General features: G+C 38.8%; 2 protein-coding genes across 7 annotated transcripts in view; one reads left to right on the top strand and one right to left on the bottom strand.

Annotated features, from left to right (window-relative positions):
* Positions 1-13,833, bottom strand: part of jmjd1cb (jumonji domain containing 1Cb) — a 66,179-nt gene extending 52,346 nt beyond the window's left edge. Inside the window, exon 1 of the mRNA XM_077502689.1 lies at positions 13,451-13,833. Coding sequence (XP_077358815.1) covers positions 13,451-13,606 — 156 coding nt within the window. The 5' untranslated portion in view covers positions 13,607-13,833. The remainder of the gene's footprint in view (positions 1-13,450) is intronic.
* reep3b (receptor accessory protein 3b) overlaps positions 1-27,810 on the top strand; it is a 78,059-nt gene extending 50,249 nt beyond the window's left edge. For 4 of the 6 annotated variants that reach the window (XM_077502696.1, XM_077502694.1, XM_077502693.1 and 1 more), the window contains 7 exons: positions 19,549-19,621; positions 20,945-21,021; positions 22,834-22,954; positions 23,049-23,162; positions 25,056-25,206; positions 26,067-26,200; positions 26,295-27,810. In XM_077502696.1, coding sequence (XP_077358822.1) covers positions 19,549-19,621; positions 20,945-21,021; positions 22,834-22,954; positions 23,049-23,162; positions 25,056-25,206; positions 26,067-26,200; positions 26,295-26,366 — 742 coding nt within the window. In that variant the 3' untranslated portion in view covers positions 26,367-27,810. Of the gene's footprint in view, positions 1-16,968; positions 17,327-19,548; positions 19,622-20,944; positions 21,022-22,833; positions 22,955-23,048; positions 23,163-25,055; positions 25,207-26,066; positions 26,201-26,294 lie in introns of those variants that run through there. The other 2 variants (XM_077502697.1, XM_077502699.1) reach the window with 2 other exon arrangements.
* Positions 27,811-27,999: the final 189 nt, after the last annotated feature.

Genomic DNA, 27,999 nt, shown 5'->3' with positions numbered 1-27,999 from the left:
GCCGCATTTGATTGTGTGACACTCCTAACAGCGGTTTTGCCCTAAAGGCATGTCACGTTTGATTTGTTATTTTGTTCATTTTCTTTCTAATCGCTCTTCCTCCAAAACTCCGCCTTGAAAGTCAATATATGTAACGTGCCCTTATGTCAGGTGATGGAGGAGGACAAACTGGGGAAAAAAAAAAAGTCATACTGGAAAGACTGGCTGCTATGACCAAGTGAATCCTCAAATACGACGCACAAAAACAGAATTTCAAATCCATAATTTGTCTCTTTTAATTTCAACCTTCATCGCAAAACTAAAATGTACTTTTGGCAATTTTTGGCCAAAAATTTTCAGTGGCTGAAATTTTGGTGAAATTTCGGGGCCTTCCATTGTAAAATTTATTTATTTATTTATTTTTAATTAAAGGCCCAGTATGCCGGTTTCACTCAGGAAAATGCACTTTTTAAATACAGGATGTACACACTTGAACTTTCAGTCTACACATCTGGGTTTATGTTAATCTTTGGTGGTGATTTTGAAACCGGCAGACTGTGCCTTTAAATAAATGAATTGCATTAATGCATGTACTACGTAGAAGCAAGGCATTAGAATCAACCAAATAATAACAATAACTTCGAAACAACAAGACAATTTGTTTGAAGACCTTGTCGTAAAAGTGGGCAAAAATATTGTAACTCTCCAGGAGAATACAACAACAAAATATTAAGGTCCCCGTGTAAGAAATCCTTGTTCACACAATTATAATTAGTGAGAGTGATGCAAGAAGCAAACCAAAAGGTATAATGAGGATAACTACTGTAGTCCGTGACTGCGAAAGAGAGAGATCATTGTTGAGAGTCAGCACTGACAATGAGTTCTTAACTATTTGTAACAAGAGTTAGCTTGTTTAATTGTGGATGGCGTTCCGGCCGAGACATGTCAAATACCAAGTCGTGGTTTCAGCAACATGAGCTTCTGTACACAAAATCGTTTTCAGCATTCCAAGCGATCGGTATGCAGCCAACCTTTGTTGTTTTGTTTATTTGTAAAATGATTGCTTTCATTACAATTACTTTGGTGATGCGCCCGGAAGAGCATATGACATAAAACATTTTGCAAGCGAAACATGAGAATCACAAACTTGACATTGACACCGGGATCGGTTGTGTAACTGTTGGTTAACAAACGCAAAGAAGGTCCGGTTTGATACGAGGATTTGAAAGAAACGGAAGTTTGGGAGTGTTGGACTGAGAGGTGATAGGTTGCATGGATGCCCAATCACCGACAAAGGTCGAGCTTTCGGATATGATGCAAAGAAGAAAGTTTTGTGTGCAAGGGACCACATGTGAAAGGCGAGACGATGTACTGCAGGAGTGTTAAATCTGTTTTATTACGAGATGGATAGAAGGATGAATGGAGTCTGAAAGAAGAATGTTGTCGACGTGAAACCAGAGTCAGACAGGGTTGATGATTGTAAAGGGAGAAATTGTGTGATGATTAATAATGTCGTCCGTGGTTTTGCCCGACTGGTGGGATGCGAGCTGGAGGGGAAGAATCACGTTTCAAAGTACAGACAGACCAAAATGTGACACATTAAGCCTTAATATTTTATTTCAATGCTGTTCAAACATGAAAGTGTCTGTTAAATACAGTGGCTCACAGTTTTAAGGCGGAAGTTTCAGATAAATAATACATTTTTCATGCAAATCTTACAGTGTGCAAGTTTACTTTTTAGTATTTTCTAAATTTGAGAGAGAAAAAAATCTCAATCGACTTGTAAATTCATATCGGGATTAATCGTGATACGAATTGAATCGTGACCTATGAATCATGTCTGGTAAATGGTTAAATATATAATATTTTGTCAACAGCACTTTAGAACAGCTGAAGCCGTTGTGACGGCGCCATAAAAACAAAGTTGAGCTGACTAGAAACTACATCATCAATATATCTTTTAAAATATGAAATCGGCCCAAATTAAAGAACTAAATAGTTCCGGTTGATCAAATCAGACGAACAGTTGAATACTGTCTGTAATTGTGTTCTCTCTGCACGACTCAGTTTTGCTGTAATCCAGCAGCAAGGGGGTTAAACTGTGTGCAGCGGGTGAACTCAAAGGAACTGGCCTTCACGTGGCTAAGTCGCTGTTGCTATGGGAGAGAAGCCAGACGGAGCAGAAAGAACAACCCTCTCTCTCTCTCTCTCTCTCTCGGTCGCTCTCTCACGTTCCAATTTTCTGTCTCGTCCGCGTACCCTGCTACACTGCAATCCTAAAAAAAAAAAAAAGCTGCGGATAATGACGACGCAACACTTTCGCCTTCATTCTCTTTAATATTCACTTTCTTACTTCAACTCTCTCGCTTTCTGATTCTATCTACATAAATGTCTTTTTGTTTTTCACTATGCGTATTTTTATCTTACGCTTTGCTCTGATGATTTTTTTTTTTTTTTGCACACTCCTGGCATTCCCCCGATGAGCTTCAAGATAAAGTCACCTGAAATGGTTTTCCGACAGTATTGAAGGAGTTCCCAGAGGTGAGAATGCCACGAGTGTGCAAAGCAGTAATCAGAAAACAAAACAAAACAAAAAACAAACTTGAATCTTAAATCATGTTTTCAAATTTTTTTGTGTTTTTCATTCTTAGTTTTGATGCCTACAGTGAGAACATAAATAGTAATGAGAACATGAAATGACTTGATTACACGAGCTCATGGTTACTATGCCTAATCAAAGCCATTTCTAAGGTTTGCAGTCATTAAACTGCTGTTTTGTCAAATGTATTTGGTGAAAAATGAAAACATTTTGATGATTCTTCGTTGTTTTTTTTTTAATCCAATGTAATACATACAAACACTTCATACAGATTTATGAGTCACTCCAAATATGCGGCGGCGCGCTCGAGGGTGGTTGCGGCGGAGACGTGCTTGGAATGATGATCATGTTTACATCTGCAAAGTTTTGAAGAGGAACACTTTAATTTAATCCCATTTGAAATATGAAGCAAATTGGACATGTGTGGCGATAGTCATAATGATACGAAGTATTGGTGCCGATACCAAGCCCTATTCTCAGGCAGCGTACTCACGAAGTGCGAAAATATTTTGTCCCCAGTAGCTTATTTCACTCTAGACTCCTACAGGCATCTATTGGAATGTAATATTCCGTTTATGACAAGCATACCAGTAAGTGAATTACTCCAGACTGAGAGTCAACTAGTGTCAGCGAGCATGTCAGACAGATATGTCACAAAAACAGGTGAGGTAACGTTGCATTGACCCTGACCAGATAAGAACAAGTTTAGCTGACACACAGACGGATTGTTGCGCAAGAGCTGTTTTCACAAATCCGAGTGAGAGCAAGCAAATGAATAGTTTGGAAAAGGGTAGACATTTGAAAGAAACATAAAAAAATAAAATATTCGACAAATGTGTCGTCAATTCCATTGAGGTAAACATAGCAAAAAGTGCTTTAGGAGGTCACCAGTTCCAAACAACTTGTGCCAGCATCCACGTTACTGTCACCACAACCAGCCACGGATATTTTTAACAAGTCAAATGAACAAACGTTTCATTTCCTAAAAAGATGCCGACTGGAAGCCAATCGTATCGTCCCAAAGAGTGTCAAGTTTTTATTTTTAGTTTTTCTGTCAACTTGTGTTGTATCAACAAATTAAATGTACGTGAACCACGAGAATTGAACAAGTAATAATTAACTCAAAACAGAAAAAATAAAAGAACTCGTCAACCTCATCCACTTTTTTTTTTTTTTTTAATTTCCGTGGCAAAATACTGTCTACAGACAAGCAGTGGTCACTCAAGACTTCTTTAACAGCTGAAACAATACACAGTTTCTGTCGGCTGTAATCACACCAAAAACCAAAACAAACAAACTAGTTGTCCACTCAACTTTTTCTGCCTTCCGCCTGCACTCAGCCGACCCAGCACTGGACGCAGTCACTGAATCACAAATCACATTCTGACACCTTCACAGACAGCAGGAACTTGGAGAACTCGAACATGACTCCACGTGATTCAACTACTGAGTCACTCAACTTTGAGTTGCCTGACACCAAAGCTTTTGGGTTAGAATTATTTTTCTTTCATCATCTATCAACAGCAGTTATTTGACTTAAAAAAAAAAAAAAAAAAAAAACATTTCGGAGCTGCAATATTACGAGAATACAAAGTGTAAAGCGCAGTATACTAACAGCTGTTCTGTAGTGGCCTGTAATGTATTCCCAGGGTTGTCCTGTGAACCTATAGGAGACTTTATGGCCGCCGTATGCAGTGCAATGGAGCCGTGCGTGCCAGCGTGTGCGCCGATATGCGTGCGCTCGTGTGTGTCGGGCTGAAAAGAGATGGATGGGGGAGGGTACGTGCATCCCGCAAGGAGCTGAAGCAAGCAGGCAATTCAGACCATCCTGGTTTCAGATTACATTACGCTTCCTTCGGGAACAGAAAACAACCCAACTAACTCGGGATGGCAACCAAAGTTGTTACTTTTTTTGGGGGGGTACAGACTGATTTGGATCAGTACGACCGAGCACCGATTCCCGCTGGCATTGAAAGAAATAATTGGATGCTATAGAATAACACGGATAAGTGCATTTACTTTAATATAATAAATATATAGCAGTACCTCTACTTACGAACGTCCCTTCATACGAAGTTTTCAAGTTACGAAACTCCTCAACAGGAAAATATTGCCGAAACAAGTTTCTGGATATGAAAGCTCGCAGCTCCCAGAGTTTCCTGAACGCATCATACTTACAGCTGCTCTGCCATTGGCTATTACTGGCATCTTCCCGGCATCCCATTGGCTAAGAGGGACCTGTACCGTATGTGACCATAGATACAAAATAGAACGTGTCTATGTCGCATCCTCGTCATTCGTCCCTCGAGGCCATGAGTTGTTTTGATAGTTTTACGTAAATGTATTAACTCACGGCCGACGAATTTGTGCAACAATTCAAGCAATTGGTGATTGATGAAGGCTACGTTGCACAGTAAGTTTTTAATTGCGACGAAACGGGCCTTTTTTTTTTTATGGAAAAAGATGCCTCGTTTCCATCAAGTTTCGGAATTTATTGAAAAGAAACACCCAGAAAAAGCGTTCACCATTCGGGTGATCGTTCACGATGATGATGTTTGCCTTGGACATTTTTGAAGGATTGTAAAAAAAAAAAAAAAAAGAAGGGCTCCAGGTGGAGGAGTGGATTTATCTCTTTATTTACGACTTCTTATTTATTTACTGATGTAAAATGTATTTACTTGTAAAGAAAAACAAAACAAAACTGTATTCGCACTTCAAAATGTTTGCGTTGTTCTTGTTTACTGCAAAACTGCTGTTTGTTTATGTACAGCACTTTGTATACAGCAATGCCTGTTCTTAAAGCGCAACGTGTATTTGTTTCATGTTTTGATGCATTTTTATGCTTTATAAAACATTTATGTCTGAATTTTGGGAGGCTTGGAACGGATTAGGGCATTTACATGGAAAATGCGTCTCTACTTACAACATTTGCTACTTAAGAACTTTCTTCCAGAACCAATGAATTTCATAAGTAGAGGTACCACTGTAATATAATTTAATATCTTGCCATGTTTAATGTTTACAGAGACAAACGATAACATAGCTTCTAAATGTCATCGTAATTTTCATGGTTTAACACCTTTATTTCTGACTCATTCTGTGCATAGTACATTATCTTGCACTTTGAAGCTGCAGTATGGATGTTTTAGCCTTTAGCAAAGAGTATATGACTCTTTTAAAATCGGTTGCATGCATAGTGTACTGTGTACACTATTTTTGCAAAACCATTGATGTTAATATCCTGCCTCTAAACTCTCTAGCTGAAAAAAAAAGGGGGGATTAAACGTTCGTATTCATCTACTGAAGCTAATGATTTTATTGGGTCTTTTGTAGCCCCAAATTCTGCTCGTTTGCCACTTGGGTGAGCAGCAAAGCATCACGGACGATAACATCCACCAGATGTTTCTTGCTGCACCAAAGAGTTGTGATATGAGGGGGATCAGAGGTTAAACTCGGCCTGTTATTTTGTCTGAGCGGTTACCGAGCCTACGTTTGAGTTTGGAAACTGCCAGTCGATCATGAAAAATAATACGCTGCTATTATTGTGTGTACTAATCAAGCAAAAGAAGAAATATCACCGTAAACCACATGAAGCCACTATACAGCAGCAGAAAATAAGCTTGGAGCGGAAAAAAAAAGCCTTTTTCCACTCGACAGCAACACGACTCTCCAAGTACCTTTTGATACACAAATCTTCATTTTAAATATTGTAACTAAACAACTGTCACCTTTTGTGTGCTAGAGGAAATCAATGAAGCAACAACAAATTGATTATCAAATTAACCAATAATTGTTTTTGATCGGTTAATTGTGTAAAGAGAAGTCAACCCCAAAATTTTGGCCGACGTCGGATTGGTCTATCTAGGCCTTAACATAGCATTCTGATTATTAATATTGCATTTGTGGCATATGGGTCAAAGAGCAAAATCCACTTCAGGAGGCAACCGATTTGGTCGAAAATGACGTCACAGTGCCGAAGAGCTCAACTAATGACCAATTACGGCTCAGCTTCAGAAAACAGGTGAGCCGTGAACGGTCGTTACCTGAGCTCTGAGCAGCTATGATGTCTTTTTCAGTCTACAGCAAGAGGCAAAATGGCCGCCTCCAGAGATGGATTTCTGCATATCAGTCAAAAATGACTGAAAAAAGGAAAATTCTAGTCGTCCATGAAAGCAAAATTATCTTTGTGTTGAATTTATTTATTTATTTATTTTACATTTTATGGACCAAACAAGGAACTGAATCAGAATTTATTTGGTCAGACTGTCTGGAATGTTTCTTTTTTATTGTACTATGGATGTTTCAATTACTTGTCAATTGGAGTTAAATTTAATGTACGAAAGGCGCTATATGAATAGTTTGATTTGATTTCATTTAATTTGAGTGAGAAAGATTGTTGTCTTCATGTCTCTGACACTACATTAGTGTAGCAACAGAGCTAACTAAATAGTAAATAGCGTCCGTAACACATCACAATGACAGTATAAACAACAGAAGGTCGTATGGTCGACGTTTTTATGTCGCATTACGGTAAACAGGCCTCTGATATTGCACAGCTCCACTTAGCGCCACACTTATGAATCGTGTCCAAGATGATGGTCGTGGATTCCATTTTGCGGTTCCACTGACAAAGCAAATGACCCTTAATGTAAGTGAGTCATGTGCAAAACACAAACAATTTGATAAAATAACCAACACTCTGCGACATTGTCAGCAATCAATAATGGCCTCAATGTTTTATTATGACCATCTTAACTATGAATTCCCACCCCCCCTTGCAAAAACCACATGACACGATCACTCACATACAAGATTTGAAACCATTATATTGAACCTACTTTATGATGTGATGTTTCATTAAGCCATTGCGCTTAACTGACAGGCAGGTTTGGATTTTTTTTTTTTTTTGCCTCACCGGCATGTGTTTGTTCTCCAAACAAAAGCTGCTATTCACAAGCCAACGCATGCTCCTGTGCGGCGTGGAAATATCTTGCTTGCTGCATGGATCCTGTATGTGGAAGGTTCTGGCTGTCATTTTCTGCTGATTAGCCACAAATGTGAACGTCGGGCCACAGCCATGAAAGCAAACTGGAAGTGGAGCCACCGTACACACGCAAACGTACAAAGGAGACTGTTATGGAAAACAAAAGGATCCTCTAGGCAACGGCCCAGACAATCTTCTCTTCCCCTTCACTGTTAAACAAGACCATTATGGCAGTTATGTAATATTATGGGAGGTTGCAATGTTAACATTTGTGTTTTTGTGATTCGTTTATATGAGTGATTACTTGCAATAGTTCTAATACATTCCCTATAATTAGTTTTGCATGAAACTTAAGTGATTGAAATTGGAATATTGCCAAACTAGTTTTTGTTTTTCCACAAAATTGTTTTTGTAGTCAAGACAATTTACAGAGCAACAATACATAACAGACACGATGCCAAGTACATGAATCTGTGAGCAATTTCCGTATACAACTAAATTGGAAGTGTTGGTGGAGACAAAATAATAATAATAATAATGACATGTTACCTGTGTTGAATTCAGAAGTCAATGCCAAGCTACGTTTTTGTGCTTGTGGGACCAGATTCCTTGCAACAGAACACACCAAAGCAGGATTCTAAGAATCCTTCAAGGCGGTCACGTAATTAAAGATTAACATGTGAACGATGTAAAGATTAACTCGGCCTGGGCAAACGGGGCTGAAGGATTCTCTGATTGTGATTTTTCTGGCGGATTTTGCGATCTCAAGTCGATTCATGGTTTGCTTCAAATCGAGAATCTGAGCAATATTCACGACAGAGCCAATATTCAATACGTACAGCAACATTAACAAACATGGGAGGAAATGACATCAAAACCATCGAGTGTTGCTACTTCGGCAGGCTTCAGTCCGACTTTTTCTTGTCTTTGAGAAATTTTGAACAGGTACGAAAATTTGATGGCGACAAGAAAAACGGTTTGAGAGTATAAAGAGCCTTTACTAGTATCTTTGCACTGTTAGCAACACTTGAAGGAAGCCTGCCGAAAAAGCAACACTTGCTGCAGGCGCTCAGTGAGATACGGGCTTTTACATTATTCTACTTACTCTACCAACACTTTTTGCTTTCTTAGTGACAAGAAAAAACGTCTTTGCAACCGTTTGCAGCCTTCAACAAACCCTGACAAAAATCCAACATTCGCCACGTTTGCAACCACTCGCAAGACTTTGCCGCTCAGTGAGATACACTGTACCACATACTGAATAAATATAAACCCAGTAGGGCTCTGAGCTCTACAGACTTGAGTCAATTAGTGTTCCTTGTTGCACACAGGAAGTAGAACAAATGTCTGTACGTTGTAAATTGATTCCTCTGTTGAAGCTACGACCAGTGTGAGAAATACAAAGTTGGTAGTTTCACATGATTTTTGGACTCATTGGCTTTAGCTAAAACATTCACAAATGAAATGACTCCTACTGTATGTAATAATAGATACCTTGATTCATATGCTGCAATATTTGTGGTCGATCTGGCCCGTGTGACCCGAGACCCTTGACAGACGCCTAACAGCTTGTCTTGACACACTTCTTCCAATCTAATCTCCAATCCCTCTACACTGTATTTTACTAAGCTAGTTAAGCCTCTTGCTAATGAGACGGTGGCCCATTGTATGGAATTAAACCAGAACACGACTCCGTCTAAATCACATCACAATTCTACGAGGGAATTAGGGAAACTTGAGTGTGCGTTGTATGACACAAACAAATGAACATGCCGTACATTATAATGCTGAGAGGAAGGACGAAGGACCTGACACAATACGCTTGTATTAGACTTTACGCCGCTCTGACTGGCTTGGTCGTGATCGGCCGATTTTTGGCATTCTATGATGGGTGATCGTCTGCAATGTCGTAATTTGTCTGATCGACGACATTGATTGTCTCCGCGAAGCCGACACAATCCTGTTTAGTGTTTACCCTGTTGACGTTTTGTGCCGACATCTTCCATGTTTGAATCCAAAAGCCATGTGTGTATTATTCGCTTCCTGTCTTTCATGACGTATGCGTACGCGACGGTCACTTAGCTTAGCAAGCCCAGTGAAAAACATGTCAGCTGTCGGAGACGGATAAAAGTCGAGCCGTTTGCAAGCTGTGCAACACTGCAGTGTCTCGTGGGGGGACAGTCCACAAAAGTCCACTTCGACACGACAAATTTATTTAGACACCTGTGTAAGGAACACGAGGACGAGCAAGCAAACGGCTAAACGGGCGCAAAGCTAAGGCAAACATTAGACAGCACCCGTCCTGTTGCCACGCGGAAACTTATGGAGTTCATAGTGCTGGCCGATCTCCCGTTTAATATTGTGGAAAACCTCGTGTTTCAGCGTTTGCTAGCGATACTTTGAACCACGCTACGTCCTGGGCACACCGGTCTGAATAAGCTACACATGGATAGACACTTTAATTTTCACTAGGCTAGCGTGCCTTAATTTCAGTGTTAGGAATGTTTGCCGTAGCATTGGTTCCTTATTCGCAGTATTTACTTGATGCTCTAAAGTAATTTGATTATAAAGAGTTGCTGAAGCCATTATTTCTGTCTTAAGTTTTTGTTTCACCTGACGAATTTGCTGACGTAATGAGCGTAAAAAAAAAAGACATTTTCAATCCCAAATACGTCCGATTTCATGTCATTCCGTGTGGGGGTGTGGCCACTCCTAATGTGGGCTAAAGTGTGCTTAGCACGTGACATGTAGCTTAGCCTAGCGGTGTACAAGTCACCCGGACGTTTACCGTCCACCTCGACTCGCCGGCGAATGGATCTGACAGTTGTATCCAGCTTTTGGATCTTCTGAAGTTGGAAACAAATCTTTGGCGTGTCCTACGTGGCTGTACTTGCTTTTGAAGAGGTGCTTCTTTGCTGTAAGGCGTAATTCCACCTTGGATGTCCGCCGTGGGATGCGAAAACTTCTTGTGACAGTCTTTGCTGTCATTCATTCCACGTCATTCAACGTGTATTTTACGATACGTCACGATGATCACGCGACTGTCCAAAATGCCTGATACAGTACGCAAAAATATTCATGAAAAGTGCTATAAATTATTAGGATTCATCACCTGGCTGGAAGCTTACGGATCGACACAAAACAGAGCAGATGTGACATCTAAATCAGATAATTCTCCAGTAATTGTAGACACTAATCAAAATAATTCAGCAGTGAGATGCCTTGAGGTATTTCTTGGTGTTTTGTCACGCCACTCGTGCAGGCACATTGCCTGAAACTCTTAGGCTAAATAAGGGTGCTTTGACTTGGCTAATCCCACTTTCCATTGTGTCTAAACATATGACACAGACTCCGACAAGGGTTACCTCTGGGGAGCTAGCTTGATTTTCACTGTGTCCAGAACTCCTAAAAAATTCAATCAACAAAAGCGTTCCCTCACTCTCGCTCGCCTCTTTGGAGACATTGTAGTACACCACATGCCAACCGCACACAGCACCGCTATTTGCACTCTGAAGCATTACTTACACCTACCGTACATCGTAGCTATTCATAATTGTTGTGAAAAATGTGCTCTTTTTCAGCTGTTAAGTCAAGGATGAAAAGAACGTTCAAAATGTTCGGATCTATTTTCATGCGTTCATAGAGCATAACTGAGCTTTTACGCGGTACCGCTTTTAACCGCGACCCATATGAAGAAATTGGTATATAAAATGGATTCATGGATCATTTTTTCCCATCATGAATTAAATTGATGTTGATTGATAAATGCTTTTATAATTTTGCTACTTGCTACCGTTCAATCTTCTAAAGTTCACTTTCTGACAATATCAACTAATTTAACATAATGGCATTGTGTTCTCTTGTTTGACTGTTGCGTGAGACGAAACAACCAATGAATATCGCCATTCATCACCATAACTCTTCTTCTGCTTCAGAAGTGCAAATGTACGTACACATCCCCACTTTGCTTTGTTTTCCACATGGTGGAAAATTCATCTGAGTGATGAAGAAAGGGAACAATTGCTTGGCTTGTCACAATAACACATTTTGCTTAATGATAAATGAAACCAGAAAATATTGCGATAAACTATAATATTGCAGTTTTCATTTCATTGTTCAACTAATATGATTTAATAATAATGGTATAATAATGCAATTACACTCTTAAAGATAAATAAACATTTGTTTCTTGAGAATATTTAAAAGTGGGATTATATAATGAAAAAAAAATGTAAATACCCAAAATAAAGAATCAAAACCACAAAAAAATAATAAAATAAAATAGACTACCAGTCTCTTAACAAAAAAAAAAAGTACTTGGAAGAAAAAGCACGGCAAACCTGACAACCCAGTAAGATCTTTGTCAACACAAATGCACTTGAATCAAAACTGAAACAATAAATACATCCAGCCTAAAGTGTTTGTTCAACATAGCAATTATAGCATTATTACGTGTCCTTGTTTGACATATACAGCAATGACTGTCGAAACAGATTTCTGGTAATTACACATAATCGTATGTGTTTATGGTATCTTTTCATTAAATCTCTAAATATAGTGGCATGCTGTCAATAGAAATAAAATCTAAATATAATGGGAGCATATGAAGGAACAAATCTCAATCACAACAAACATTAAGTTAACATGTAAAAAAAAAAAAAAAAAATAGACAGGAAGTTGCAGAACTGACGAATAAACAAGCCCATGTTAATAACAAAATGTCCTTAGGCAAAATCTGTGGCAACTCCATTACATTAGAGATTTGAAAATGCACAAAAAAACAATGAAAATCAAATCTTTTTCTTTCTTTTTTTTGCCAATGCACAGTAGCTATATAGCGACAAATGTAATCTGAACAAAAGGGGAAAAAAAGAACAGTGAAAAACATACTGTGCGTTTGCCAGAAAAGGGCTTGTCAGGGCGAATATGTCATTGTTGTAGCTGGCTTTGGCTTGTAAACGCAATATGACAGAGGTAAAGAAATCAAATTGGCTGTTTCAAACACTCAACACACATTATAGGAATCGCAAAAAAAAGCTCTAAATGTGGTGACTTGAGATTTTAGACAATCTTTTCAACGACAAATGCCCATTGTTCAGCCTGCAGAAAGACAGATTGAAGTATTTTTGACGTGAAGCATTCCTGTTCCTTTCCAAGGCGGACAATGTGTAGACATCATGTTTGTGGTTGAACATCATGCTCAAATATCGTGCATTTAATTCATAAATAACATAGATTTTTTTTCCCCCACCACCACAGAAAACCTTACTACCTCGGTCAGCTGATTTGCAACATTACAGCAAATTAAAGCGTTCAGCTGCCTGGTAGTCAAATTCCTTCACAGGCTTTGCAATTGCAGCTGCCATCTGAACACAATAAGTACCAGCTTACATTCCAAGTGCATATTGTAGTTTATGGAGCACTTGAATCGTCAACAGCAATGTGTAGCTACACTCGAACTAATGGTTAACAGTCGTTGCACATATCATATCATAACATATGAAGGTGTTTTTCATTGCGTATAATCCTGTCTAGACCACCGTTGGTTTATTTTCAATAACTGGTGCTGTCTACACCCATTTACTTGCTTTCTCAAGTGATCCGAAGAGCAAACTTTCACATCAATCCGAAGCTTAAAGATGTGTAGCCATTTGACCCTTGACATGTTGTAAGTACAAATAAAATGAGCATTTAAATATATATATTTAAAAAAAAAGAAAAAAAGACGCGCACGTTCAAACACACGCACGCACACCAAAAAATAATGTCCGCCTTACTGCATTGCCTGGCTGGCCAGCCACCAACCGCACAGATTTCTTCCCAATCACTTTGCTTTGCATGTAACAAGACAAGCGGCGAGGACCATCTGAAGTCAGCGTTTTCCTTACCGTCAGGTCGGGATTGTCACTGTCTCGATGGTTCACAGCTCGGATGACACCGGACCTCCATGGCCAGCGAGCGATGTCGCCGATTTCAGGCGACTCGTCCCCGCCGACACAGAGAAACCTCTTCCCGACTAGCTCCGGTCGAGCCTCGAATGCCATGGCCGAAAACCCTCCCTCGGAAGAAAAAAAACAAAAAAAAAACTTCCCAACTACGACGCCCCTACAGATCGACCTATTACGACATTAAAACGGTTTTAATGACGCCCGCATGAGAAAGAAAATGAAAAAACGAACGCAATTCGTTGCTAAATGGGTAAACAACCCGTGGGATTTAAATGTAGTAGTCTCCACCCGCTCGAACGTCAGTCCTTTTTCTCCTGCCTTGGAAAAAAAAAAAAAAAAAAAAAAAAACACACACACGGTGGAACACTGAACCGCATCACAGCTACAATTCATGCTCGTGTTTCTCCGCTGGATCCGAAAGCATTCACAGACCGCAGCACGATAGTGTCCCTCCGCGCAATCGGTGCTATTTTTCCCCCCCAGAACTCAAGATAGTTTGACAACAGTGGACTGTACTTCCCAAGTAATATCACTGTAATTACTGAGACAACTTTTCTGCTCCCTCCCCACAAACACACCCTTTTTTTTTGCGCACTCAACACAAATACAACACAAAAGGATTAGGACGTAACCCAAATATAACGAGGCCAGCATAAAAAAAATTTATAAAAAAAAAAAAAACATTTACAGAACAATATTCTCAGTTGCACAAGTCATATTTTGCGTAGTCAACAAATAATCTTAACAAGGGATATAATTCTTAAAATAGATAGATTTTAATCAGAGATGACTATGTGTCCCTAAATGTGTTTTTAACACTGATTTAACAAAATTATTTGTACTTTTTTTTGTAGCACATTAGGTGCTTGCGACATTTCATTTTTTTGTTTTTAAATAAAAATAAAAAAGATTGTGCAATGCCAATTTGACCACGAGCTGTCGTGATTATTTTTTTTTAAAATGAAGAAAAATTCCACCTCTTGCTGAACAGCACCCTTAATTCATATAAATATTACATTTCTTACTATATTACATAATAGATGTAGTATTATTATCCATCCATCCATCTTCTTCCACTTATTATTATTATTATTGTTATTATTAGGGGTGTTAAAAAAAAATCGATTCGGCGATATATCGCGATACTACATCGCGCGATTCTCGAATCGATTCAATAATCGGCAGAATCGATTTTTTTTTTTTTTTTTTTTTTTTTTTTTTTAAGGATTCACACCTTGAAGAATGTTATATGAACGGCACATTAAGCCTTAATATTTTTATTTTAATGCTGTTCAAATGTGAAACAGATTGCAAACTGTTTGTGTACAGTGGCTCACGGTTATAAGCCTCAAGTTTTAGATAAATATATCCATACAAATCTTACAGTGTACATGTACAAATTTACTGATAGTATTTTCTAAATTTGAATGGAAAAAAATCGCAACAATCGACTTATAAATTCGTATCGGGATTAATCGGTATCGAATCGTGACCATTCGTATCGGGATTAATCGGTATCGAATCGAATCGTGACCTGTGAATCGTGATACGAATCGAATCGTCAGGTACTAGGCAATTCACACCCCTAGTTATTATTATTATTTATTTATTTATTTCTCTAGCATATCAGGTTTTAATAATAATAATAATAATAATATTGTTATTATTAAAATCTGATATGCTAGAGAAATAAATTGAGGGCATAGTCTGAATCAGTGCTAAAATATCAATCAAAAGAGTTTACTTTCATCTCTGATTTTAAAATGTAGTAAAAAAAAATAAAATAAAATGTTGGCCCATGTTATTTCCATCCATCCATTTTCTTGACCGCTTATTCCTCACAAGGGTCGTGGGGGGGTGCTGGAGCCTATCTCAGTATCTCGGAATGCATTTCAAAAAATCAATGCATTCGTGGTTATTTAAATGTGAACGCAAGGACTGAAAAATGTGCCCAATTGGAAATGTACATGATTTTTGTTTTAACTGCCTTGAACACGCACGCACGCACGCACGCATGTGCACACACGCACACTTTTGTATGTATGATAGTACACAAAGGTTTAGACGAGCAATTAAAAACGGAGCGCTCCGACAAGTCGATTTGTGCTCGCCTGTGATCCATCGATGCCATCCCAGACGAGCTATGTGACCGGAGAAGCTCCGCTGGGAATCTCCCGAGCGCTGCTGCAGACTGCAGCAACCGCCTTCATGAATAACAAGTAGCTATGAATCCATCACCCACAACCTTACACATGCTCATTGCGCACAAAGCGCTCGCGTATCTGCACGGAGGCACAAACATGCACGTGCGCATCATATGTAAAAGCTCATATGGTGCACATGCCAAATCTAATTATCGACACAACGCCGTGCTGAAAGATCAATAATGGAGTTTTGATCGTCCAAATGAATTCTTCTTATTGTCAAGCAGTGATGACGTCTGAGTGATCATCAGGTGTCCCAAATGGGAAATGATACAATTTCAATTCAATATTCTGAAAAGGATTCTCTTGAAATAATGAATCTTTGTTCATCTGTATATGCTAGCGACATATTAGTGACAGGCAGAACAATCAAATACTCTTCGTTCTTGAATCCTTTTGGTTAATCAGTCTGATTTTGAATGGTTGTTATGTCGACACAGTATGTGCAAGGGTGCACAAAGCAATTTTATTCATTTTTCATTTTTTTTGCCCCCAACCTGTTGACGTCACTTAGATGAACTTACAGACACTACGGTATTTACCAATTAAGAACTAAATATTTAACAATTCCAATAATTCCCAAAGTCAAAGAACTTTCAAGTTATGAATGGGGTTCATCCATCTAAATATGTTTGTGCAACAGCGATTTGGTATTGGAAAAAAAGTGAATGTATTTTTGTGATGAAGTAGAAATGACTGTAAATCTGGGTTCATCCAAAAATTTTCATATTAAGAGAATTTTCTCAAGAAGATGCATCTTTTGGTATTGTTATTGATGACTATCTGGTTAACTCTATTCTTATCTTCTGATTAATTTTTTTCTACACAAATGTAAATTCTTGAAGGTGAAACCAAATTTCTGCTATTTTCACATTGAATTTCTTTTTCGAAGAGCCTTAGACTGATGAAAAATAGGAATTTAAACTTATTTGTATAATTGACGTGAAATCCCTAGCTTTTTAAATTTTATTTTATTTTATTGTGTTTTATTTTCATTGTATACTGGTTCCTCTTAGAATTTTGTAGTGTGCTATGATATTAGCCATATTTTTTGTTGTGTAAGTTTTGTATATTTCAATGTTTCTGTAAGCCTGTAATCTCATTTGTTGATAAATAAAAAAATACAAAAAAAAGTTTTAGGGGGAAAAAAACGTCACGTGATCCTGACAAAACCTCACCAGCCAATGAAAACTGATGCATGCTGTAAACAGCCTGGAGTGGCCAATAGGAGTTGGAAGAAGGTTAGTTCTTACCGTGACGTCAGTAGCTAGCTGACTTGCTCTGCTGACAGAAAGAAACCGACAAGCAGCGAAGCGAGGAAGATACAAGATAGCTCGTCGTGAATAAAGTAAGTTACAAAAACGTTGAGAGCAGTCGTCCTACGGAATTATATGAGTCATGACTAGCAGAAGAGTGTAAACAGGAGCGACATTTCAAGACAAAATCGAGTGGTTGAAGTGCAGCTAGCTCGCAGTTTCCTTTGGAAATTTGGGCTGAGCGAGCTTTGCTGTGGTTTGGCTACCGACATCACTTCGGCAGTTGTCTACCTTATAAAGCCCACAACTGCAGAGACAAACAACATGGTGTCCTGGATCATTTCAAGAAGCGTCGTGTAAGTACAAAATAACAGTCACTGTTTAAAGGGAACAAAATGTCGATTTTTTTTTTTTTTACGATGTTTAGTGTAAAATGACAGTTGATGGGCGCTTTGTTAGCATACGGGGCTAACTAGTTGTTGCCGAATCCATTTTTTGTATTTTACGTATGTAGGTTCCAGTGGACGCTGTTTTATACGCGTAGTCACGTAACAATGTTATTATACAGTAACATGGATAATGGATATTTTCGTTAGCAACGTCTTGTGATTTTCGAGTCAGCCGAAAGTGATCTTGTTTACCTGACGTAACCGTCCATGTTGTCAGTGAAGTCATCTTATCGTCTCAATTAATTGCATGCGCGAGGTTGGAACTTTTCATGTTGCGACTAAATAAGGAGTGCCAGCTCCAGATGTCGTTCTGAAGATTAACTGGCCTTCATTCCACATTTAAACGACTCTGGCACGATGCTTAGAAAATATACAGTAGTTCTTTTAGTTCAAGGACTGTACGGCTTAATTCGTGAGCCAAGTTGTGTTGCGTCATGTATTTATTGCACATATTCCAAATCGATATGATGTGAAAACAATATTTATTTTTTTCTGGTGATATTATCAGTATGAAATCCCCCATTCCTTTCAACCTGCACGTTCTGTTTTCAAGATGAGTCATTCTGTAAACTTTTTTTTTTTTTTTTTGTAGCACCGGAATTTGTTGGGAAGGGCATAAGGGAGTGGTGGAAAATATGAGCCTCGTCTTTTTTTTCTTCTTTTTTTTTTTTCCCTCTAACCTGGCAAGACATGTCCAGATGATATGGAGCTTATAGATTCTATAGAATCTATTGATTATTCCATTTATTAACCGATTATTTGGATTCATTTTAATTTTGCTTTAGTGTACTACTACAAAAGCACTTCCCTCCTTGATTACTGTTTATTAACCAGTGACTGGTGTTTATTTCATACTTTGTATTCGTATAGTGATTAAAAAGTGGGTGATTGACGTTGTACTATCTTACCGGTTTAATTATTGCTTTCCAAAGTACAAACATATGTTTGCAAATGTCGTATTTTACTAAACACGGAATATAATTACTACAGATATAAGTGAACAAATAGTAATTGTTCACTGATTTCTGCAGTCCTTCATGAAATTATTTTTTTCTCTTAATTTTACAAAGGTGCAACCAACATTTCCTCTAGGATTTATTTCAGTAAGAGATGCTAGGCCAAGCAAAAATGTCAAAATCGGGAGATATTTTTCATCTGAGTACCTGGGGGTGGTGTTGCGCTTGAGGCTAAAAACTGGACCTGGATTCCCCCAACCCTGCTCTCGCAGATCTTTTGCCTGTGGTCTGTTTTGTGTTATCCTCCCCCTGCTTCCATCTGCTTGTTGGTGTGCAATGTCAGGAAGCCAGGGAAATTGACCCTGGGCCCACAGTCAAGGCCCTCCCAAAGTCTTATTTTGTCAGCTGCACGTGAAGAGAGGAGGAATGAAACGGAGGAATCGGAAGGAAAAAGCACCAGCAGTGATGTTGAACAGATAAGAGTTCTGATATGATGGCCCATTTGATATGGCGTGTGATTTTCATAATTTTCATTCCTGGCTCACTGAATGGATTTAAGATTTTAGTGCTAAAGAAACTCCATTTACATTTATTTGCGTGGAATTTGTGGAGTAAGTTGGGATAATTGCAGTTATTTGTTTCCCCCAATACCTCTTTAAAGCAGGAGAGCCCATCCAGTCGATCACAGTCGAATGGTAGAACAGACTGCTCCCAAGTTGACCGACAGGGCTGCGATTACGGTGATATATTAAAAACTTCACTTCCTTCCTAACCCTTTAAAAGGGAGGTGCTGAGCTGTGTTGGCAGCCCAGAATTTTCGCTCATTGGACGGTTCTCTGTGCTCCCAAACTGAAGACGTTGTTGCGATGCGGGCTTGATCCACAAATTGTTTTGAATCACAATGAATGACCTTATCAACAGCAGGATTCAAGGTTGCGGTATACAGTTCTGTGTTATAAATTACGAGACCAGTATTACTTACATAAAGACAAAAACAAAGACCGTATGGCCGATGATTTTGTCAGATGTTTGAAGGCCAATTTAATTGGCCGGCTGATTAAAATCAGTCGGACCCTAAAGCAAATATCTAATAATTAAGCTGCAACGACTATCACTAGTAGTAATATCTAGTCCTACATGATTCATAATAAGCTGTATGTTATTTCCTTTCAGGCTCGTGTTCGGGACGCTGTATCCTGCATACTACTCCTACAAAGCTGTCAAGACAAAAAATGTCAAGGAATATGTAAGACCATTTACAAATACTGTACATTCACATGATGTAGATACCAGAACCAAAAGAAATTGCAATTTTTAGGGCTGCACCGAAATTAAAATGTTTGGACAAAACCAAAAATGAGATACGCTTGGCCAGTTTTTTTTTTTATGTTTTAGCTGTTTTTTTGTTTTTGTTTTATTGTTATTATTTTTATTTTTTAAGCATTTATGGCTACAACTGTGTACTTAGCTAACTAAAGTCAAGGCATTGCAAATGCATCAAGTTCAAACAAATAATAAATACATTTAACTTTTGTTGCATTTGAGGATGTTGGGAAGTCAGACTTATCCCACTCGGATTGTCCTAGTTCCGATCTCAAAGTGTTTGAGACAAAGAGTTAGTACGTTGTGTTCCGTAAACCAACTATGTCAAATAACTAAATTAAAGGAACAAAAAATAAAGAGAAATAAATGTCTGTTTAAAATCTTGCAAACTATGTTTTGTCATTCCCGGTCTCTCTCTCTCATGGGGGTTGCCATTGTTGAGTACTAATAGATTGAAGCCGGTTAGTTTGGCTTCCCAACTCGGATTTCCGAGTTCAGAGGCATTCGTGGCTTTCCTCGAATGCTGCGGAGGCGTGAACATTTTCGAACATTTCGATGTCGTTCAAGCACTGAAACAACAATATGGGCGCACATAAGAATTTTGGTTTGTTTCTCAAAGGAGCACCAGATGCCGTTTCTTGTTGCTTATTTGTTTAATGATCCACCAACCACACTGGATGAACTAACAGTATGGGATCATGTGATTAGCTGATTTGGCACCGTTTTATCTACAGGGCAGCGGACGAGTTTCAAAACAATTTCTGTCAACAACAGCCATACTCAAATAGCATGCTCTCGTTAAAAATATTTTTCCCCAGAACATCAACATTTAATGAAAGGTGGTAGCCATACTAGTAATATATAGTTTTAAATAAAATCAATATCATAAAAGTAGTTTTTAAATGTTGTTTTTTAAGCTCTATTTTCAGAGAGAATGGGCTCAAGAGTATTTTGGGCCATTAATGGTCATTTTTGGGGAAGAAAAAAAAAGGTGTGATCTCATTTGCATCTTTGGATAAACTTATTTGTATGACGGGAAGGCAGTGTTGTCCAAATTCAGTCCTTGAGGGCCACTAACCTGCATGTTTTAGATGCTTCCTGATTCAAAAACCTATTTTGGGGGCTTACCCTCTCTACTGTCATGATTAGGGAAGTTTGTGCCTTCAATATTTGCTTTCTGTATGTACTGTATTTGTAACTAGACATTACATTGTTCAGTCTGTTTTGCCGCTGTGTGTATTTGTAGGTCCGCTGGATGATGTACTGGATAGTTTTTGCCCTCTACACTGTGGTGGAGACCATCACTGACCTTACACTGGCCTGGTGAGTTTGTGTCGAGTGACCTCACATATGACATCACACAGTTTAAAAAAACAAAACACCTGTCCGTAATATCAAAAAGTCTGAGAATCATGAGAAAACGCTGCACATACTTCAAATATTGTTGCATTATTTAAAATGCCGTTTTCCCGCATATTTACATCCGTCCCATGCATGATAAAGAAGTGCATGAATGCACAGAATTGATCAAGTTTTGCAAGATGGTCACACGGGTCTTGCAGCTAGATATAGTGCTGCTGCCCTCTTGTGGGTAAATGTGAAATTGCATTTAGCATGCGCTTTATTCATTACTTTTATGATAGGGGCTGCGGTCCAGATAAAAGTTGATCACAGGCCGCATTTGGCCTACGGGTCGGAATTTGGAGATGTCTGCTGTAAACGATAAGCTAAAAAAATAAAATAGGGTGTTTTTTTTTTTTTTTTACTGTATTTAATTGATTACAGTTTGACAAAAGCACGTAAAAATGTTTCACTTTCACTTTTATTCAGTATATTGAATCAGAGGAAACATGGCAACATTCCGGTTTGACAATACAAATGCATTTAGAATATAATACTAATACATCAAATTATTTTGCGCCGATCTGGGTTTGCAAGCATTCGCCGCTCAGTAAGAAACAAGCTTTAGTGATGATGACTTCAAATAGTGAGCAGTCGGGTTGGCCACTTCATTAGTCACAGCAACATCCGTGTTATTTTACATAGTTGGAAACAGGTTTGGTGCTTTGTTCGTGGAAGATATGCAGAAGATCACGTGGCCAAACCCGGAAAACAGGTTAGCAAGCTTCCCGTGTCTGCCGGAATATCTGGCAAGACAATGGCTTTCATCAAGTGAATGTTTGAAGCCATGATTGCTTAAAAACAAAGTCAAAAACAAAAAAATCTTCATGGCTGATGTCTTGGAACAATGTTAACCTGTACATCATTTATTTATACAAATATTATAGTGAGGATACGCAGTTTGGAGAATGAGGGATTTTATGTAAACACAAAGACTAAACATTGGCTTCTGTCATGTTTAGTAGCTATGTGGTGACATCTAGTGTTTAAAAAAAACAAAACATTTTAGAGCTTCCCACAGGTGCTGCTATGTCACACAAGTCATCTTTGCCATTCACTTGAAGGAGGAAGTGCTTTTAAACATCGGATTCATAATGGAGTCATCAATAACCTTCCAAACTAAAAATATTAACAAGGACACAAGGAACAGATCAGGAACAAGAGAATGAAGTCATCAAGCCTAAAGTGAGAGGACACAGTAAAATGCAAGTTAAAATGCTCGAACTAGTAAAGGTAAACAAAACCCTTTTTTGTCTTTTTAAAAGAAAAACAAAGACTGTAGGTCGGATAAGCTGCAATCAAAATCCAAAACTGTCTTGCAGCAAGTGTTAAAACACAAAAGAAACAACAAACGTTGATGGAAAACCCTGTCAAAGAAAATTCCACCAAGATGGTAGCGCCTTAATTTGGCTGGCAACGCCTACTGCCCGAAGCCAGCTGGGATAGGCTCCAGCTCCCCCGCGACCCTTGTGAGGAATAAAGAGGTTAAGAAAATGGATGGATGGTTGCCCCCTTGTCACGTTGCCATTCACGTTTCACGTGACCAAGCTCCATTCGTTGAAAAGTGATCCAAAATGAACAAAATTACAAACTAAATTTCAACAACCCAAAAACGCCAAAAAAAAATAAAAAATGTCATGACTCCTCGTAACCATCTATTGTTGGCCCATTCTGATTTGGTGACCTGTTCATATTGACTCATTATGCATTAATATGCGTTTTGTCCGTTTGCAGGTTTCCTTTGTACTACGAACTCAAGATAGCGTTTGTGATCTGGCTTCTGTCCCCTTACACAAGAGGAGCGAGTCTCATTTACAGAAAATGTCTGCACCCGCTGCTGTCTTCCCGAGAGAGGGTGAGAAGCGTCGCGGATGAGATTTTCAAAAAAGCTTGCAACGCCTTTGATTGAACGGTCCCGAATGAATGTCCTGTTGATGCACTTCCTCCAGGAAATAGATGAGTACATCGTGCAGGCCAAGGAAAGAAGTTATGAGACGATGGTGAACTTTGGCAAGCAGGGCCTCAGCATTGCAGCAACTGCTGCCGTCACTGCTGCCGTCAAGGTAAGTGCTCCAATGTTATTTCGGAAGAGGGCAGATTTTGATCCGATTTTTCATGGCGCATGGTCTGTCTCTTCCCTGTATGTTTATAATATTCAGCTGTGCTGAGAATGATTTCATTATTTGCATTTTGAGTCGACGGGAATGCTGTAATTGGCAATTTGAGTGGTTTTTGTTTTGTTTTGTTTTTTTTGCACTCACTCACACAAACGCGCACAAAAGCTCCCAGGCAGGGTAGCGAACCCACGTCAACCGGCACCGAGGCCAAGTGACTGTTCCACTCCCCCACCTTATTTTTAACTTTTCATGTCCCTCAAGGCTAAATTCATCTCCCAGTCCGATGATATATATTTGAGTTGCACGCCACACAGAGAACCAACCAGATGGCTCACGTGCAAGGAGAGAAGCACAAAAAAGTGCTGCCTCACTTGGTGTGGCGATGACGATGATGTCATGACAGGAGCCAGCAAGCAGACTAGCATCTTTCCAACAAACTACAAGTCGCTGACATGTGTGTGTGTTTGTGTGCGCGCGCTTACGCATGTGTGCGTGCGTGTCGAATGCAAATGTCCAACTGTGAAGATTTGGGCACAACTTGAGCCACAAATACAACGGTTGCACCAATGTGGCATGTCTGTTATTATCGGTGGATTTCTTTATTATCTGCCTTTACTGTATGATATCAAATTGGTCTATAATGGCCGATAATTATCAGCCACCGATATTATCGTGCATCCCTAATAAGAATATTTACAAAACTGTTGTGAGCAACTGCAGCTTCCCTCACTTGACTGAGTTTCTATACTGACCTCCTTTTTTCCGTAGGGCTTTTGTGCTTCACCAGGCTCTTCTGGGAGGTAAAAAAAATAAAATAAAAATGAATTGCATGGACCAAAGTTTTACAATTTCCACCATTGTTGTCCTGTTCTCATGTCAAATTGATTACATCTCCCATTGAATACATCAATCCATTGTTTTTCATCAACACGTGCCCATAAATAAGTCGACTTTCATAGATTGTGGGTTTTTTTTGTGTACAGTAGAAGACTTAAAAGGGGCATGATTTAAATTTCTGACTTTTTTCAGATTTGTTGACCCCTCTGGCAAAAAGCGGAATGGAAGCCAGCGATGTGCACGCAGCGAGTTAGCGTGCGGTACTTTTATTGTGCATTGCTCATCATCGCATTTTTGCGACGAGGTCTTGACCTTATTAGCAGGAATAAAGAAAGCAGTTGGTCCCGTTTCATCTTCTTTGGTCTTTCCACCTGCTCCAGTATTGATCGCGTCCTCCCACGACGCAGGTTTGCCACGCTCGACAGGTGACAGGTGTTGTATCCATGCCTGCTCTGTCTTCTGACTGGGTGACAAATCCGGTTATTTTAACACTCAAACTTAAATCATGCCCCTTTAAGTCAACTCCACATTAATTGGAAAAGCAATGTAAGTTGTATTAAAGACCAAATCTAACAATTTTGTTTGGAATTCAGGTAGAACTTGACCAACAAACTGTTCGACTTGAGAGTTTCCACTGCATTTGTCCGCATGCTTTTAGCCACTCGACATGAAACCTTTCAACTGCAATAGTATTGGGCAAACTTCCCCAAAATTGTATGAATTACATTTATATTCACCAGTGTCATGTCAATTTTGGAGCTTATCATCATAAAGAGGTACTGTCAAAGCTCGACATCATAAACGACATAATTTTTCACGTGTTACCACTTATGAAAAGTTTGATTTAATACTAGTAGGAGAAGCATAGTGTTAATTGCGTATCGGCAATTGACATTAACTTCATCATTGAGGCTTTTTTTTTTTTTTTTTTTTTTTTTTTTTTTTCCCCCTTGAGAGGCTAATCCGAATGGTATTTTTGGTCTGTGGGCTTTCCTGTTCCAGGGTCAGGGCGCCATCACAGAAAAGCTGCGGAGTTTGAGCATGCACGACCTCACGCAGATCAGTCAGCAAGACGACAGAAGAGAAAATCAGCTGTATCGGTACAATCCGTCCGTCAGACGATCTCAGAGTGCTGACGTTCCGGATGACGCAGGTGTGCAAATGCGCACGCAGTTCACGCACACTTTATCAGCTCATTTTCACATTTGTGTGTACATCGAATACAATTTGGCCTTCACATTGTCGGTCACTTTATGCTGTTTCTTTTTTTTTTTTTTTTTTTTAATAATCTCTCCAGGTCTTAATGTTAAAGTTGTGTGTTGGTGCTTTATATTTTTTAAAAGAACAAAAATGAATCACAGCTACGTTGTTATTATTATTATTATTATTATTATTATTATCATCCAATTGATACAGTGAGTTTGGTGGCAGGGATATTTAAATTTGAGCTCCACACATGATAAGCTACTGTCATGACTCGAGTCATGTTTGGGTCTTGTCTCATGTCTGGGGTCACGGCTGGGTTAAAATTTGAGTGGCGTTCATGACCGTGCGCCGGAGTTCACGACCCCGTTACGTGTTGGTTTTGGTATTGATGTAACGGCATCCACTTTCAACTAGTTTTAGGCTATACGATGTCTGGAGTCAACAGCCAATCAGAGAATTTCCATGTCAGTACTAGTACTCGCATCAACACAAGTTGGTGCTCTGTTTTGGGGAATAATTTTTTTTTTCTGTTTTTCAGAATATTTTTTTTTATGACAAAAAAAAAAAAAATCAGTAAAACAGGGAAAAAAATATTCAGGAAAAACAGAAAAAAAATACTCAAAAAAACAAAACTCCCCCAAAAAAAACATTTAAAAAAAAAATTTTTTTTTAAGTGAATGCAATAAGCTTCTGTACAAACACACATCTTGTGTTGAGGATTGTGAGTAACAAAATCCGAATTAAATTTTGATGAATTGCCAAGATCACGTCCTCACACTTTAATTGTGACACTTTTTGTTTTCCCAGAATACTTTTACGAGCAGGACGACAGGAGCGATGACGAGACCGAGCCGACTTTCTCTGAAGACGAGGCTGTTTCTCAGAGAGGACTGAGGAGATCTCAGAGCGTCAAGCTGACCCGCTCCAGAGCCCGTAAAGATGTAAGCGATGCTGTTTTGGAACAAAGAAAGAAAAAGTCATCGCGAAGATGTTGCCCGAGTGTTCATGATCTGTTCTGTTTTCGCCCCTCGCCAGACTCGATATGGATCGCTGAAGGTGAAAGGGAAGAAGAGACCAGCGCTGAGCTCCGTTAACTATGGAATGTGAAGCGTCTTCTTCTGACAAACATCCATACAACACTGATGAGTAGTCGAAGATTTGATCTGTCTGAAATCTGACTGGTGAATATTTGATATTTTTGTCCACAGTGGAGACAAAAAAGTCATCGCAACCTTGTTCAAATGGCGGATTTTGGATAACAAATGAGATCATGTGGTATCTGTGGAAAACTTTTGCAATGATTAGATTCTTAAGTGTTTTTTTTTTTTTTCTTTTTCTTTCGTTCACCACAACATTTGAACGGGGGAGGGTGGACTTTTTAAAAGCCACTGTATATACGTGTGAGTATTTTTGGTCCATCTGTCTGACTTAGTTCATCACGTAAATATGTATTTGGATAAATTATCAATGGCTTTACGGACTAACAACAACAATATCATTCCTGCCAAAAGTCCTTCATCTTAAGTTGACCAGTTTGAAGTCATTTGTCATCGTTGACAATAATGCATTGTTCAACATACAAACGTATACTGAACAAAACCAAAAAAAAAATGTAAATGCAACGCGAACCCTAACGGCACATTTTTTTGTGTTGCGTTGTAATGCCACAACTGTGGATAATCATGATGGGAGAAGCCAGATGTGTGAATAATATTTCCGAGATACGGCTGTTGTGTACATAGAAAATGTCTTAGATCTTTACGGCTCATCAAAAATGGGAGTGAGAAGTAAAGTGTTGCATTCATATTTTAAATATTTTACTCTTAATAAGTCCTGAACATGTATTATCATTTTTTTTTCATGTTGTTTCTTTGTAACCTTTGGATTTAGAAGGGCTTTTATATTATTAATAGCTGTTTTTGTATATGCATCTCATCCCAAAGCTTTTTTGTTTTTTTGTTTTTAAACGGCTTTTTTTGTTTCTTGTCATCTCAATTTTTACAGTAGTGCACTTGCAAGTAAGTAAAAAAAGCCTTTTTTTTTAAATGATTAAATCAATGTTTTAAATACACTATTTAAAATCGTCGGCCTTGTGATATTTAATCGCTGAGCTGTTAGCATTTCATTTCATTCATGATCACGTTTATTATCTCCATCATTGTAAACGATCCGTATTTTGTGTGCAACGAACACGTTGGTCGTTACTTTGAAGGGATTTGGAGTGTTTTTAAAAATCCAATTGGTCTCCATCATGAACCGCATTATTTTTAGCAGAAATTCTGGAAAAGACGCGGTGCACGTTTGTCGACCCACGTGGACAGCCTCGATTTACAGCACACAAGAAAGTCTGTTACAGATTTTGGCCTTTGCTGAGGTGTCATAACAAGCCAAAAACTTGTCATGTCATTTTGGCCGTGCAATGCACAGAACTGACTAATTATATACCAAAGCTTTGTATACTTAAGAGAAGCGTTGCTCAGGTTTTTGGGTTACTGTTTTGTGGTTACTGCTTTGTAACGTAATAAAAATGGCGCCAGTTTTCTCTGCGCAACATGTTTGTGTCATTGTGTGGGGACTTTCCTTTCCAAGGGGGACAAAACATCACCTATGACCCCTGTGTAAAAGCATTTGTTTTCACTAATTTGTTGTATTCATTTTTTTCCTTTCGGACACATTACAGGTTACATCGATCACATCACATCATTTGCAGCATTGACATCCGAAAGAAGGGCTGACGTTG

Source organism: Festucalex cinctus, chromosome 17 (genome assembly GCF_051991245.1).
Source record: "Festucalex cinctus isolate MCC-2025b chromosome 17, RoL_Fcin_1.0, whole genome shotgun sequence".
Lineage (NCBI taxonomy): Eukaryota > Metazoa > Chordata > Actinopteri > Syngnathiformes > Syngnathidae > Festucalex > Festucalex cinctus.
This window is presented reverse-complemented; position numbering and strand designations above follow the sequence as displayed.